This window comes from Bactrocera tryoni, chromosome 5, assembly GCF_016617805.1.
Source record: "Bactrocera tryoni isolate S06 chromosome 5, CSIRO_BtryS06_freeze2, whole genome shotgun sequence".
Taxonomy (NCBI): Eukaryota; Metazoa; Arthropoda; class Insecta; order Diptera; family Tephritidae; genus Bactrocera; species Bactrocera tryoni.
Genome location: NC_052503.1, coordinates 24700774 through 24718624, shown reverse-complemented (window position 1 = coordinate 24718624; position 17851 = coordinate 24700774). Strand labels below are relative to the sequence as shown.

The window sequence follows — 17851 nt, the reverse complement described above, 5'->3', positions numbered from 1 at the left end:
AAGCCAAGAGAGAGTATGTCTCGACTAAGCAATATGATAAATATAAAATAACACGAGAATGGGAATAAAATTGATTAAAGTACGTATAGTATTTTCTAGAAATCCAAGCATTTCAAAGAATGTTTTAAAGATTTCTGTCGTCGTCATGATCGTAAATGTTTGTAAAGAGGTTTTAAAATAATCAAAATCTATTTTTAACTTTTTCAACATTTAACATTTTTCCGAATTTTCGGTTCAAAAGCTTTTTTTTTAACGCAAATCCGAAAAAAAATTGAGTCGAAAGAGTAAGCCATTATCTATTACTGGAACCCTCAACAAGCTCTCAGATGATCGGAAAAATCAAAAAAAAAAAAACAAATTGTGTTAAATTTATATTATTAAATTATAGGTTTCTTTCATAAGTGGCTTATGATAAATTCAATGTACCTACACAAATTTGCAATGCTGGATAAAATCAAAAGCTCACTCTCATTACCTGTGAAACATGCACTGTACATTATAAGTATATACAGGGGTTTCCAATAAGAGTGATATGATTTAAAAAAAAACACTAATTGTTAAGGAAATTCAAATATTTTTTTAATTAATGCGAAATGCAATCGATACAATAAAATTCTGAATGTAACATCAGTCAAGTGACCTCCAGGACTTGTTTTGCAGGAACGCGTTCGATGAACCGAATTTTACTTTTTCCACTAAATCAAGTCGTACGTCATGAATAGCACTTTCAATATTGACTTATAATGCTTGAAGAGGTAAAGACCAATGCCTTTAAATAACCCCGCAAGAAGTGGTGCAATCGTGTTAAATCACAACTTCTTGGAGACAATACAATTCCACAATTTCTTGAAACAATCGAATCTACAAGCTTTTCTTGCAATAATTCTGTTGTTGCACGTGATGTGTGGTTCTTGTTGAAACCAGATGTTGTCCAGATCAAATTCTTCCGATTCCGGCCATAAAAAGTTGGTTTTTATCGATCTATACCGCTCTCCATTGACAGTAACGGTGTCACCAGCTTCATATGGAAAGAAAAACTACACCAAACTGTCAATTCAGGCCAATGTAATGGTTGTTCATGAACAATTTGTGGATTTTCTTTGCATCAGAATCGGTTTGTTTGTTTATTAACCGCACCACTCAGATGAAAGCGAGCTTCATCGGAGAATATGACTTTCTTCAAAAAAATGTTATCGTTTTCAAGTTGTTCCAAGGCTTAAGACTTGAATATTATTAAAGAAAATATACGCTTGAAATTTTCAAACAATTCGCCCAATAGTTATTACGACCGTAAAATGGTAAAATCGCAAGAAAAGCGTCAATTGAAGAACGATTACATTGATAATAAAATTTAATAAAATGTTAACGTTTTTCCTGCGCATAACTTTCCATCATGAAATTGTAAACATTATTGAATACAATGAAAAAAATTACAGATCATGAAATATTAAAAATGATTGAAACGACACTCATAAATGATATCATCCCGATTGGAAAACCCGGTATTTATGACTACAAACAAATATGGTAGCGTCACACGTTTGTAGACACAAAATTAACAAAGTTGCCGCTCATTAATGAGACCGTATAATTCATATAAAATGAGGAGAATTAGCGAAGTCATTAATTGAGGCTCTGCATGCGGGATTTTATACGAGTTATGGCTCACTTAAAGCAATCTCCACAAGCATGTGGTACATTCATTAAAACTATTTTATAGTCAATATTATAATATGTATATATAGTATGTATAATTTAATGTCTGCGAACCGCTATACGATTATATCAATATTGGCGAAGAAATCAACTATGCGAAAGTCAATCCATTTTTTGAGTAAAAATACAATTAATCAGACCAATCAATGGAGATATTGTTAGATACCATATTGCTTCTGATTTAAGAAAAAGTATCGAAAAGTAAAATGGTCTATTATTTTGAAAATGTTTCAAATACTACTACTTTTTCAAGTATACATACAGTATTTTTTGAAAAAATTTTTGTAAAGATATTTTTGATTGAATTGTACTTCAAGATAGATAGATCACTTTACAGAATGCTCTAGAAATAATACTCGCTTGATTCTATTGTGATATCCGAACTATCGACTATTATATTTGTTATAATATTGCGCAAAATGAGGTTATGGTGAAGATATGTGGATAAGAGTTCCCACAAGTACTTGTTCTGTTATCGTTTTGTGTCGTGACTGTAATTTATTTTAGAGTTATAGCTTGTATATAAAATATACATACTAATGTTGCACAATCTATGCCGTGTACAAAACTGGTTGAAAATGATGGATTGGTTCGTGGTAGAGATCGCTCTTAGTTACTCGTTTGACTATCAAGTTTTTCAATAGTTTTGAAACTAACAGGATTTTCAATAGGGAGCTTCAAAAGTCCATCGATGGTTACAGCAAAGGACGCCATATTTCCCGTTTTTTTAGCATTTCTTTTTAGTAAGATTTGCCATTTCATCATGGAAAGATATACGATTCTACAACGAATCAAAATTATTAAAAATTACTACCGAAATTCCGAGTCAGTGGCTTTAACTTTAACTTTAAGAACGCTACGTCCAATTTATGGTCGTCTAGTAGAAAATTTTGAATCCACAGACACAGTACAAAATGTTCCCGTGCCAATGAGACAAAGTGCTCGTGGTGTCGCTAGCGCATCAATTGAGGAAGACCGCCTTGACCGCCTCGGTCGTGCGATTTGATGCCGTTAGACTATGTCCTGTGAAGCTATGTCAAGTCCGTATGCCAACAAAACAGCGACGACTGATGAACTTCGGACGAATATCGACCATGAAATTGTAGCAGTATCGGCCGATTTATGCTTGAAAACCGTCGAAAGTTGGGCGCAGCGGCTGGACTTCTGCAAGCATGTTCGTGGTGACCGTGCAAAAGAAATCGCGTTCCTTACATATAAGCATCGAATGTGCTTTCACAGAAATAAAGAGAGGAATGTAGAGCTCAATAAGAGCCAAAATTCTTTACTATATAGCACTATGGTATAAAATATTCATCCAACAAAACGTTCACGATTTCGTGTAAGTGATAGGGAATGTATGGTACTCAGCTACGCTGTCAACGTTGTTCGCTTTTGTGAACATTTTCGCATTCGTTTTTAACAAGATTCAGGTCTCTTAGTACGAGTTTACCATTGCCACGCTTCATACCCAAAACATTAACCAAAGTGTGTTGATTTGAATCATACGAGATGTTGAGATTCTCTGCCATCTCACGTAATTTAAATGGACCAGTATGAGTCAAATGTAATCAGATAGTATAAGTGTATTTAAAGAACACTACATTGGTCCAATTCTGATTCCAATTGTGCACTGAAGAGGCCTTCTTATTTCACTATAACAAATGTACTTAAGTCAAATTTCAACCCTTTTTTAAAGTTACAGCAAGATCGTGATTAGTTTAGGCCTGCTGCGAGAGTATAAAAAGTGTAATGAATTCATGGATCAGTTTTAAGTGGACTCTCGAAGTTTTTTTCCAGGTTAAAATATCAAAAATTATGTCTACCGTAGTCAGTAGTTAAATATTTTTTAGTCAAATAAAAGACAGCAAATTTTTTAAGTTTTCACTACTCCATTCCTCCTTATAGTAGTTACAAGTAAAAAGGAAGTCGAAATTGTCCTTAAAGTTTAATTCAAAGAATAAATGAGTTAAGCAATTATATTTGCAAGAAAGAGGTCAGGATTGTGAAGCAATTCATTTATAATTAAACAGCCACTTCTTGGTTTATTTTGGGTAGATATTAAAATTATAAGAAAGTTGCCAGAAAAGTACTCATTAACCACGTAACAAAAACAAACTTTCTAGGTAAAGATTAGCCAAGCAAACAACCTCAAATGAGCCTTGAAAACACGAATAAATGTATTGGCAACATTTTAGTGCTTACAAATCACATATTACCATTAATGTAAGGTAGTAAAGAAAATAATAAATTTCCAGGAAGAAAGGTTTGAAGTGTTCCGCTAATTGCTTCTTATTCCTATTTTTTTAAATAGGCACGTGTATGTAATCAATATCATTTGATTACTCATTACAAAAGAGATTTTGGTTTATGCTTCGCAAACTTCATGGAAAATTAAAAAAATATATATTTGAATTACAGATTTATTTCAATATTTTGCTGACTCTTTAAATATTCCCAGCGGGATAATGGTTCACCGCTTACATTTTTCTTTGAAGAATGCTTCGAAGATAATTCGATGTAGAATTCTTCGATATCAGGTAATGCATAAAAGTAAGCTATGCGGAACCTCGCTTACATTTTTCTTGAAGAATACTTCGAAGAAAATTCTATGTAGAATTCTTCGATACCAGGTAATGCATAAAAGTAAGCTATACGGCTAGATTCTACTGTGTTCATATTTACAAGTCAAGTAAGTACATGAAAAACGACAAATACAAATTGATGGAATAAAATTTATAAGTAAATTTTTTTCATTATTTCGTCAAATCATCAAGCAAAAAGTTGGTCGTGTTTTTGTTTATTTTTTTGTGTTTAAACTTAGAATAAAAAATAAAAGAGTGTTCTTGAAAAGACAAAGGCCGTTCCTTCAAGTCTCGTTACTTGGATGAAAAACGAAAAGAGACTCAGCCACAAAATTAAAAGCAGCATACCAATTCGAACAAAAAGGAACGAGAAAGGAGTTCGCGCACCTTTCTGCGTTACGACGTCGTTCGACCAACATCTCCGCTTTCGCAGCATCCCGGTTCTTTCCGCTAGTTACCCTCGTGTATATACATATATTCAACGTTCTTTAAAACCTGCTGTTTTCAACCTTTGATCATTTTATATACATACATATACTATATATAATATGTATTTAACGTTTTTAAACTATTTTAATTTGTAATGTTCAGTTAAACACATTTTGTTATAAGAATTTTTAAGTGCATTTCGCAAGAAATATAACATTTATAACGTTTGTATTGAATCGAGTGCGTTTTTCTTTTAAACAAAAGGTGTGAGTGGCCTATAAGGTGAGTTTTTGTACGTTAACTGTGGCATCAAAGAATTCTTCGTTAACTATGACATCAAAGAATTCTCCGTTACCTATGGCATCGAAGAATTCTCCGTTATCTTTGGCATCGAAGAATTCATCGTCCCTATGGTAAGCGAAAGAGGTGATCTGTTACTTTTCGTAGGACATCGCCGTGTTAATTTTCATCGGTCGGAGTAAGCGATACAATCATGCTGCATCGTTTACCTTGCTCGCTTACCATTGTCTACCATATCCCGCTGGGTTATTATTAGCTTACTTGCGGCATTTTAGGAACTCCACTCTCTTGCTTTGTCTCTCTCTTACACTCTTTCTCGTTGAATCTCCCTTTGTTGATTTCATTAACCGAATGCTATCAAGCGAATTTTCTACCCACCGCACAAATGCGTATTCAATCAATTCATTTACATGTAAATACGCGTTAATGCAATGAAATTTTATGCATCACCAGCACACGCACTTGCCAATAATGATGAATTACCCGACAATAAAACAATCGAAAACGGTTTTATACATATTGGCCCGATAACAATCTCTTATAAATATGCCGCATATCAGGGTTGTAGCTTAATTTGCCAATAATATAAAATCTGCTCTTTCTAAATTTTTAGAAACTATAAAAATGTTTACAAGTTCTTTATCTTTCAATATTTTATACATTTTTTCGACTTTTTTACCAGAACCGCAAATGAGTACATTCATTATGAGAGCTATTCCGATAACAAGAAGAGCTAATGAGCACTCCTGTTGCTAACTAATTCCCTGATTATCAAAGTACATTGAACATGCCACATTAAAATATATTTACGCACTTGTGTATATATGTATGTATGTACTATATATTTGTGTTCATATTTCTATACTTTTGTGAATATTTCCCTGTTGTACCAGCAAACGTATTTGTATACAGGATGAGGCATAAGTTGTAGGTATAAAGTTTAGTATTTGTAATAAAAGAGCAAAATATATATGTATAGGCGTGTTTGTACGCATACGATATACATATATGTGTATGTATGTTTATATAAATGCGTGTTTTATGATACAAAAACATTTATACGGAGCTGTATGGAATACATATACACACACTCTTAATGCTGAGAAGTCACAATTGTCGGCTTTCGGCAATTAAACATCAAAAGCATACAGGTGTAAACATATACTATACATAAATACATATGTACATATTTTCTAAAATTTGTATGTACATGTTAGCATAGAAAGCTTTGACAGACATATGTATATAGTTAATTCTTGAATCTGTTTAATGAATAAGTTGAAAGCTAAGTTTAAAATTTAGATTTCTCATGAAATTTTATGTAGAAAAGACGGCAAAATGGACAGGAATGGTATATGATAGTCTGCATAACAGTGACTGTAAGAGATGTAGGTATGACTTTTAACTATATCTCTTCATTGTAGGGGTTGTTTCTAACGTTCATCAAATAATTAACTACTTGGCTAAGTTGTGACCTCTCTTCTAAATAAGTGTTAGGATACTACGCACTTAGGATTTTCTTCACAACCTCTTAAGGCACACGCCTAGAGTGACAGCACAGTAAAAAACAATTTTTGTGAATTTAAAAACAAACTACTATTCAATTTATTCAAAAATTTTAAGGATATATTTATTCATACTATTATACTATATGTACTAGTTAAGAATACAGAAAATTTGATACCAAAATTTTAAAGAATAAATTAAATATTTCGAGATCCATGTGATCACCGATGGCCCTAAAAAGAGATCCTCTACTACTGTAATTAATTTGGCCTTCTCTATGGGGAAACAATCAAAAATTGATCTAATATCGGCGTTTTAAAAAAAAATTAATTTTACCCAAAATTTTGGTTGTTTTTGGCTTGCTAAAATTCGTTATATGACCAGCTAAAAAGATTTGTGGGTCATTGTATGGAGAACTGTATACAGAACATGAAAAACGCATGTAAGCCACCCGGAAAGAAATTACGAAATAAAAAACATTCAATCTGCACAAACTTTGGGAATAGTTGCTACCTGCATACGTAAGTAGGTAAGTAGATTGGCTGCCTCACGACTCACCTTGGCCTTTAGGAGGCTCATTGTTATACCACCACTATCACTATATTGACTCCTCTCTGAATCACTCCTATTTGCTGATGAAGTTCACTAGCGCGAAAGTTTTATCTGAGCAACCTCCGAGACATTGTCAAGAAATTCTTCATCGATAATTGCGATTCGTATCCAATATAGAGCTTTTCAAGATGTTTGATGGTCTTTTCTCTTCCACCTCCTGACAGCTTCTACAACAGTCGTTATAAGGCGTTCCCAGTCTACTGCCTTGTTTTTCTATTAGACAGAAACCCATTAGTATGCCTACTAGAGTTCTTATATCATTCCATTTAAATTTTATTAGTCGGCATGTGCGGGCAAAATACCATTCACGTCACTTTTGCCTGCCTTTTGAGTAAGTCAAAGATTGATTCCACCGAGAATCAGCTAAATTTATAATATAATTGTCATTTAGATATCTGCAAACAGCTACAGGCATAAAAATTTCCATTTCCCGAAGTCTAATTGTAGACCCTGTTCTGATATCACTATGTCCTAGATCACATTTCAGATTTATTGTAAAATTGGACGATAGATCCACTAAGAGATCAAGACATTATTGACTTAAATGAAACCTTAAGACACTTAAGAGATCTCAAGCCCGTCTGTATATATAGATATATTCCTTGCTATGAGCACACTTCTTGTCAGAATAAAAAGGCTTTCTTTAATTGCTGCGATCTCCGCTTGGAGGACACTACAGTGGTCTACTAGACGGAAGGCGATTTATGTTTTTGGTTTTGCATGAAAGTTACCACCTCCCACTCGGTTATCTAGCCATCCGTGTAGATGCTTAACCCAACGCTCTTGTCTACTTTTGTCTAAGTTTCCAAACTTCAAAAAAAAAAATATTTTGATCGTTCTGTTTGTATGCCAGCACTATATGGTCCGATATTGGACAAATGAGCAGTTTCTTGAAACACTGAGGGGCTAGTTCGCGTCTTTACAGGCATATATATATTTTATAGGGTCTTTGACATTCTCTTTTGGGAGCGAAATCGTGGCAAACTTAATATACCCTATTCAGGGTATAAAAAATTACACCGGTCGACATGACTTTTGGGTCTGGTCATGTTAAATTTTAGTTGCTCCAACGCCAAAAATCAGGCTCACTCGTATCAGGCAAATGCAAATGCAAGAGCTAAAGATAAAAAATCCAGTGTTTTTCAGTGTCTAGAATCAAAATTTGAGCATGAAAACAGAAAATATATAATTTTTGTTTGTTATATTTATTTTCAATTATAAGTTTGTTATATTTATACCGGAAGAACATATACCCAAAGTCGTCAAACATGAAAGTAAAAAAACAGCTAAAGGCAGGTTAAATGTCAATGTCAAAAGCAACCAGGAAAATTATATCATCTTTGTATTGATATTTTCGGATTGAATTTGTAGCTTAACTCCATTGCATTTACGCCACTCATATTTTATTCAAATGAATCATAAGCGGCTTTCCTTTTCATTTTGTGCATTGAAAATCGGTCTGAACTTTTGTATTTACATATTTGGCCCGTTAGCGCTTTTGATGGTATGAAGCCAGCAAAAGAAACATTAATGTATTTAAGCTGTTAAGGCGCTATTTTATAGCCACGTGTATACTATATGCATGTATGTACATAAGTAAATGCACAGTCATAGCTGAATTGTAATAAAAATTGACTGGAAATATTGAGCTATTTGCATATGTACATATCTATATTTATCAGCGTGCGTGTCTAAACGAGACATAAGTCAAGTAACATTCTGAATTTATATGTTTTCCAACCACACGCTTGCAAATATGTTTAGACATTAAACCAGCGTGAGAGTAGTAAAATTGTATCAGACGGCGAACATTGAATGAAATAGGAAGAGATGTCTGGCAAAAAGTTATAAAGCAAAAGCCTGGCAGTATAAGGATTAAAAATCTTTAAGGCGTTACATGCGTTTCCATAAACTACTAACACAAAAATTCTGATATTTTTGGAAAAATATATTTTAAAATTGGTCATTGGGATGACATTTACGGTGGCTCCTCGGAAAGAAAAAGCACCCGTGTTGGATCTTACAAGATCATCTGAAGTGAGATACGTGTTTTAGTTAAAACCTTAACTTAGAGCTTATACGAAGGAAAAAAAAACTAAAAACTGGATTTTTCGCAAACATTTTTACGAAAAAAAAGAAGTAACATTTTAGTGAAAATTTCGCGACATTTTTTTTCAAATAGTTGTAATCGAAAAATATGGTAATCCTTCGTCCAAGTTTTTAGAATTGTATCCCAAAGATCTGTGTAAAATTTCATGAAGATCGGTTGAGTAGTTCTCGAGAAATCTTGCCAACCGACATCAAAAACACAGTTTCGAGAAGAACGCGTTTAAAGGCGGCGCACTTAGCCCAGCTAGCCTCGAGCATACAAGCTCTCAAGACTGTATCTCCGAAACTATTACTCGGATCAACTTGAAAATTTAAATCAATATTCTAGAGGTGTTGTAGAATTTAATAAGATAATAAAAAAAATTCGATTTTTCGAACCTCGTAAGCACATGTAATCCCTTAAGCAGCAATATCTAACTTTACACTCTTTCTTATTGCAGTTGCTTGGTGTCGAATAACCTTATCGGCCTGCTCGGCATATTAACAACGTTAATGCTTAAAATATATGTTCCCGAGGATGAGTTCAAGGCCTACGTGCGTTGGGATTGCACGCTCAAAGTTTTGTGTCGCTTCTTTGGACTCAGTTCCGGTTGTATTGCGGCAGTGATGGCGATTGAACGCTTTATGGCGCTAGCCAAACCATTCATTTATCATAAGGTTCGTATGTCATCATATCGTCATATCACAACATTCTTAAAGCGATTTGAAGCCCAAAAAAATTATACCTCATTAAAGCTTCAGTATTTCTAAAGTTCAAACATTCAGTAAGATGTTTGTGTGTCGAATGTGTACAAAAATTATGACCCAATAATGTTTATAATCGAAACTTAATTCTTCTTAATGTCTAAGTTTGTTTGCTCTTTCTGTTCTCCTATAACTGTACATTGCAGCACATCACGTACGCGCTTGTTCGTAAAACCATCAATTTATTGGTGTTTATTGCGGTGGTCGTCACGTTTTTGCCCTTCACCGGTTTTGGCGCCTACATCGATGAGAGTAATCCAGCAAATCCGAAATGCTTGCGTTACCGCGATGCTGACGGATTTTGGAATAAAACATACTCCGTGCTGTTTATGTCTTTTGGTGAGTTTCCTTACTTGGCTTATTAATAACACATAATTTTAAGTTTTCCTTAAACTTTGTGTTGATTTTTGGTATGTAAAAATACTTGTAATACTACATTTCGGATTAGGAGCCGTCGTCTATACAAGGTGCGTTCAAAAGTAAAAAGGCCTTTTAATAAAAAACAGAATAAATGGGGTTTTCGGCAAAATCAATTTATTTTATTCAAGCCAAAAAGGAGCAATCGGAGTCCGAGGAAGACGACGACATGGGTTTCGGTCTCTTCGACTAAACAACTCAACACTAAAGTTGAGTCTCCTCCTTTAGTCTCCTTCTGCTACAAAAAGCTGTATTTGCACGATCCGAAAGCATGTCGAACGAGTGTTTTAGCTCGTTGCCATGGATTTTGATTGGACCACACGTTGATCGTCATTTATGTCCTTGCGACCACTTTGCAAACGTTGAAACCACTCGTGTATTCTGCTACGGGATAGGCAATCATTGCCATAAACTTGTTTCATCAATTGAAACGTTTCGGTAAAGTTTTACCAGTTTTTAACCAAAATTTAATGTTGGCTCTTTGCTCGAAGCTCATTTTCGCACCGATAACACAAACATACTGACACTTAAAACGCAATAACTTCACTTCCAATCAATGAAATGTCATGAAATTCACACTGAACAATCGATAAAGAAAGCAGATTCGAACGCTCCTGTCGACATATACAGAGATGGCGCCACCAGGGGGCGCTAGATTCAAAAAGTCCTCTTTACTTTGTAGCCCTACTTGTAAGAACAACAGTTAAATAAAATTGGCATAGGGACTTAATTCATGAAATATCATGGATAAGGAAACAATACAGACAAAACTCACTTATTTAGGAGTAAGAACCACGTTTCTCATCCATGAATTTATTGCCTGGAAACATCTATACTGTTAGTCAAAATATGGGTTTATCTTTCATACAAATTCTGCAGGAGAAACTTATAACAGAAATCGTTACGAGAAATGAAGAATGTTGAATATGTATGTAGGGAACTATTCTTTATAGAAACCAAAATATTCCCTTTTTGTAGTGACACAGTTGGTAACGGGCACCTGTGGTGCAAAAATTTTGGAAAAGTGGGCGTGAACCTGGCATCTAATAGGTTCAATGGACATATCTCCCATAACACTAAATTTACTACATATAGCCAAATTCCCTTAGAACAAATATTATAAGAACTCCTATCGATAGTGTTAAAATGGATGAAATCGGCTCACCATTAGTACCATTTAATGGTACTGTTAAAAACTGCTAAAAGCGCGATAAATCAATAACTAAATACAAAAGCGGCATTAATTTTTACTACCCAAATGGTATGAGAAGGCTTTATACAAATCGGTGTCAAAATCGGACGATGAGCCCACTTTTAGGTAAAATAACATATTTCATGACCTGCTCTGTCAATTTCAACCAAATTCGGTAAGTAACATTCCTCTAATATTCTTATGTGCGAAAATGGACTAAATCGGTCTACAACCACGGTTTCATCCCATATCACACTATTTGAAATACCATATGATTCCTTCACTTTTTTGTATGTAAATCAATAAGCAGTTAATTAAACGAGATACGATTTTGCACGAATAGTGCCTTTAAAGATATTTCCAGCAATTATACAAATCGGGCCAAAACTATTCAAGCCGTTGGGTACCGAATATGTTAACCCCAGTACTTTTAGTTGTTTTTTGGCCGAAAACATTGTTCAATGTGTTAAAATATATCGAAATGCAGAAAGGATGCTTTCCTGATAATACCATGTCTGCGTGTCAAAAATGGGTTGAATCGGATCAATAATTTCCTTAGCTGCTATATACCTAATACAACGATTTTCGAACTTACGACAGAGCCTAGTTTACTCATAACAATGTGTATAAAATTGATAAAACTGGGAAAAAACTTGACCCCCCATATAACTAATATCAGGATTTTCGAACATCCGATTTACTTTACTCCATATTGACCATTGCATGCATCCCATATGCTACTTATAATGATTTTCATTATTCCACCAATTTTTATGCTGAATATATCGGACAGTTAGTAATATTTATATACAAAATGTCGAATACACCAACACACGAATGATCTCAAAAGTAATACAATCAGTCAGTCGCTTTTTTGGCCCCAATACAGCCGTTATGACCATTCAAGTTGATCAAAAAGTGTGAAATTTTAGTGAAACTAGATGGTATAGTTTTCCTAAAAATTATGTGATTTATATACCTGTATGCTAAATTTAACCTCTATATCCGTATAAATAATAAATTCTCTTCTGCTCTTCAATTTTGAATCAAAACATTTTGGTTAATGTTTTGGGTATAAAGTGTGTTCTCGCATAACCAAAATTTATTCTAGGTTTGTATGCCTGTCAGTGACATCTGTGCCAACGCTTGTCTTTTTGAAATATATAAAGTGCATTCGGCGATTTATACGATGAGCGAAATTATTCAACAAAAAAGTTCCATTAAATTTTGTGAGCAGAATCAATTTTCTGGTGCCGAGACGTTCAGAAGAATGTAAAAGGCCTTCGGTGATAATTGTTTGTCGCAAGAAAAATGTCTTTATTGGTACAAATTATTCAAAGAGGGTCGATAACGCGTTGACATTCAGGACGGCCATCAACATCAACTAATGATCAACACGTCAATAAAATACAAAAATTGGTGTTTGAGAATCGACGATTAACAGTCAGAGATCTCAATGGCATCGTTGGAATATCGGAAGGTTCAGTGAAAACCATTTTGAAATAACATTAGGGCCTATGAAAATTGAAAGAACGATTGTTTTGAAAATCATTACAACGCTTTCCGACTATTAGAATGTCATGAAACACATTATTACTGGCGATTAGGCTTGGAGCTATGCATACGACCCAGAAACAGACGATTAATCGGGCGAATATTTTGGCAAAAGTGAGCCGAAGCTGAAAAAATCACGTCGAACCAGGTCCAAAATCAAAAATATGTAGACAGTTTTATTCGATTATCGAGGTGTAGTGCACTCCGAATCCCTTCGACCGGTCAAGCTGTCAACATGAAATACTAATTGAGTCTTTTGCGTGGTTTGCGCGAAGCTATTCGTAAACAGAGGCCGGAATTATGGGCCAAAAACTCTTGGCTTTTTTGCAACACGATAATGCCCCGTCCCATATTACATTGAAATTTTCAACCAATATCAGCCGAGTGACTTCTGTTCATTCAGCAAACTCAAACGACCGCACCGGAGAATAATTTGAGTTAATTGAAAACATTAAACCTGAATTTCGGCATTGAAGTCTATTCCGGAAATTTGCGTTGATAACTGTTTCGAGCATAGCAAAAAACGTTGGCGTATGTCTATTGGGGCCAAGGGGGATTACTTTGAGGGGGACGGCATAGAAAATAAAAATTTGAATAAATTAAGAATTTTAAAATTATGAACAACGTCTTACTATTTTTTGCTCACATTATTTTGCTTATAATCGCGAACGAAATAAATGAGAAAGTGTAATGCCAGCTATCTAAACACAATAAATCTTTTTTGAGAACATTTATCCAATATCATGGCAATACATTGTATTTAAATTGTTAATTGCAGCAGTTACCAATAACCTTTGATAAATTCGCATTCAATTGCTCCACCCACACAATAAATATCAATAATTAGAAATCAATACGAATTGCCACTTTATTTGATAAGCGATCGACCTCGCGCTTGCTCCCCAACTAATCCGCCAATTGTCTGTTGGTTTTTTCTATTTCTTTTCACATTGCAGGCACCCTTTTGTGCGTCGTAATTGTTGCTTGTAATTTGTTCGTGATGCGTGCCCTGTGTGTAATTAGCCGCAAGCGTGCCAGCAAACGTCACATCCACTACGACACGCTGCAACGTGATAAGGGCAGCATACAGTGGATCGAAGGCAAATCGAGCAGCAGCGGCTCGTCACTGTATCACCGCAGCAATAGTGGCACCATGACAGCCAATACGTCCCCCGATGAGATTAAATTCGCCAAACTGATGGCGTTCCTCAGCATCTCCTTCGTGATCTGTTGGATGCCGCAAATGGTAAGCGTACACCGTGCGCATGGGGCGCGCTCAATTGAATAAACAACCATTGACCTCAATGTAGCAATTAAATGTGTCTTACATATGTACTTGTCATACATTTTTTATTTTTTCTTATGCTTCGCAGATTGCCATACCCATGGCTATTTTACCGAACCGTGTGCCCAAGGCGCATCCTTTCTTCATTTTGGCCGACGTGCTGATGGCATTGAATTTCACCTTCGACCCGTACATCTACGTGCTAAGCCGCACCAAACAGTCCCACCTAATGGGTTGCATTAAGGACTGTCGCTGCTAGCTGTAATGGTCACAAACTGAAGGACTGAGGGGCTGAACAGTTTGATAGCGGTTTGTCTACTCGAAAACTTGCACTTTAAGTAGAACTGATTGAGATTTTACATTGTACATAATACTCAGCTACTGAAGCCTATAAGGATCTGCTACAAGGTTTTATATACACAATTTAGATACATACATATGTACATATATTGTACATATAATTTTATATATGAATACTACGAAAGAATTCGATGAACAAACCGAAAAAGCAGCTTCAAGCTTTTAAAATATGTAAAGATTTGTTGTTACTGTTAGGAAAGCATGCACCGCTGGCGGTGTAACTCGCACTTTCTACCATATTTTGAGTTGCTTTGAGCATAAATGCCTTTTTTATTGAAATTGTACTTACAATTTTTTTTTTATAAAATTTTATTTAGAAAGTCATGGCTGGCAATTTTTATTACTGTTGCTTAATTTTCTATAAGAAAATTTAACAAACATTTTTAAGTATTAAATAATATTTGATTAGAGTATATTTGTATAGCATACGAAACTTGATTTTCGCTAATTTGTAAAATTTGAATGTATTTGAAATAAAAATGTAATTATGTACCTAAATATGCGCTTTCGGGGTGTATGCAAATAAAATTTTTTTTGAGGAAATAATTGTTTTATTTCAAATTAAGCTCAAAAATTAAACGGTGGTCGGTACTTAATGTTGAACTGAAAAAGTAAGTATACTCAGTTTTGAAAACTTGACAATTTTTTTTTTAAATAAATAAAAAAAAATCGGCCCACTCCGGGATTAGCAGGGATGGTTGTCAAATTAATTGAAGTTTTTTTGAGGAAAAAAAAATGACAACTTCCAAAAAATGGCGATTTTACTTAAAAACCCGATTATTTTATATAATTGATCGTGCTAAGTTTTTTTCGTGCACTTTTTTGAAACATTCATTTAAAAAACAACAATTTAAAAAAGGTCCCCAAAAGACAATTTCTACAAAAGTTATGGCTATTTGAAAATAAAAAAAATTTGAAAATAAAAAAGCCATTTTTTTTGAAAAATTTCTATTATTTCTATAAGGACTTTTCAAATTATAGATAATATTACATAAAAGTCTTATGAAATCTTTTGACTTCATAGAAGCTTCCAAGAGCAATGAAAGCAATAAATTAGGTGAAAAAAATATCAGGCAACAACAAAGAGGTAGTTCTTTCCATTTTTAGCGCATTTAGCTGCCTTTTATTATTGTATATTTTCAGACTATCAGAAAAAGCATACGTACATATACATATATGTATAATGTACATATTAACATGCCCATGTACAAATATGAGCCTCCGATGTGATACGAACTGGCATTGCAAATTCTTATTTCATTTATTATAAATTTTCTTGAAAGCACTCACCTGAAAATGTAGCGAATTCGATAAACTGGTCTCTGAAGTATATATTTATGTATAAACACAAGTGATCTTCATAGATTTCTTATACTTTTTAACACAAATACATTTTTGCATATGCACTTTTCTACCAACGAATTTTTCACTGAACAATACGATTTTCTTTAACAAATAATAAGGCCCGCTTACAATTTTAACTTGATTACAATAGAAATTACTATTATTATCGATGCAATTAAAAAATTACCGCACTCATAGCCAAATTTTAAAGAAATTTGTTAATTTTTATAAACCACTGCAATTTTAGCAAAAACTTTCTCACTCGCGCCAACGGAAACTGACAGAAGCGGTTGGAAGGAACTGGAATAGTTATTACGCAGGGTTTCATTCTCGCTTAAATAACTTTTATGTGAAAATAAATATTTTTATTTTTGTAAAAATAATCATTTTTAAAAAGTGTAGTTATATTTAAATAAATAAATTTGACAGAAAAACAATTTATTAAATTTCATACCAAAGAACAATAATGTTATTTGTATTCATCATATGAATTATACTTGCAAACTATCAGATTTGTCATTAAATATATAATTTATTTTTATAATATAATTACATTAGTAAGTTTGTAAATGTATATATTGTTTTAAAAATCTAAACTAAATAATGTACGTCTTAAATTAATTACAATAAAGGAAAATTAATTAATGTCCGCTTTACACAGTAGGGCAACTCCCTTCTTCTGTCAAACTTCCGCCGCCATTTGAAAAGTTCCAATTAAATTAGCGCGTCGCGTGTGAAAAATTTGCTGAAAAGTGTAATTTAACTAATTAATTTTTTGCGAAATATAGTAATTCATCTAGAATATAATTGCTGACTATGTTTTAGTTCTTTTATAAAGTGAATATGTTATAACAATAATTGGATTTCTGTACAGTGTATGAGCAGGTGCAGTCTGCTCCCAAAGATGCGAAAATTATTAGATATTTAGGACCGCGCATGTGTTACGAGTTTCGTTACAATAGATGCGTTTTTCGAGGTCAGCTCTTTTAAAACCAAATTGCACAAAAAATAATAAATCTCAATATTGTAAATATCTGCATAAGCTGACATGGGCGGCCTTAAGCCTCTATGAGCACCAATTTTAGTTTTGTTGTTGTACGAAATGCAATTACGACGGCGACATCTGTCCGTCAATCTAATCAAACTAACCAGCGTTACCAAATATTCATTGAATGTCAACTGAGATCTTTTATAATAAGTAAGTATAAGTGCTTTAGACAGATGGCGCACAAATTAATTTTATTTCTTTATATTTTTAGGGTAACCTACGATATTATATAATAATCATGAATCATTTATATCATTTAACTAATGAAGCGAAAGCAGTGCTCGCTTGGGTCAAGGAATTAATTTAACCAATTACTTAATATTCGTTTTTTTACGAAAGAATTCTGGAATGTATCGGAAATTTTGATAAGGTACTTTATGAACTAAGTCAATTTCAAGAAAAAAGATAAACATATGTATGTAGGTAGCAATGGTATAATTCTAATGAAATGATATTAGAAACAGAGCTAGTTGTAGTACCACAGCAAGTCGATTTATGGAGTTATATTCACTTTTGAATTCCAAAACAATTTTGTTTAGTATATATAGCAAGTAAATATACTTGTATTTGAGAATATTTTCTAATTTAAAGTTGTTTCAGCAAAATTGTCTCAGAGATGTCAACGTATTGTAAAAATCTTTAAACTAAAATAT

The 17851-nt window shown here is 33.7% G+C and overlaps 1 protein-coding gene across 1 annotated transcript in view; it reads left to right on the top strand.

The window, feature by feature from the left end:
- LOC120777664 (prostaglandin E2 receptor EP2 subtype-like) overlaps window positions 1-14934 on the top strand; it is a 28010-nt gene extending 13076 nt beyond the window's left edge. Inside the window, exons 2-5 of the mRNA XM_040109119.1 lie at window positions 9695-9911; window positions 10145-10337; window positions 14118-14407; window positions 14535-14934. Of these exons, the coding sequence (XP_039965053.1) occupies window positions 9695-9911; window positions 10145-10337; window positions 14118-14407; window positions 14535-14705 (871 nt within the window). The 3' untranslated portion in view covers window positions 14706-14934. The remainder of the gene's footprint in view (window positions 1-9694; window positions 9912-10144; window positions 10338-14117; window positions 14408-14534) is intronic.
- Window positions 14935-17851: the final 2917 nt, after the last annotated feature.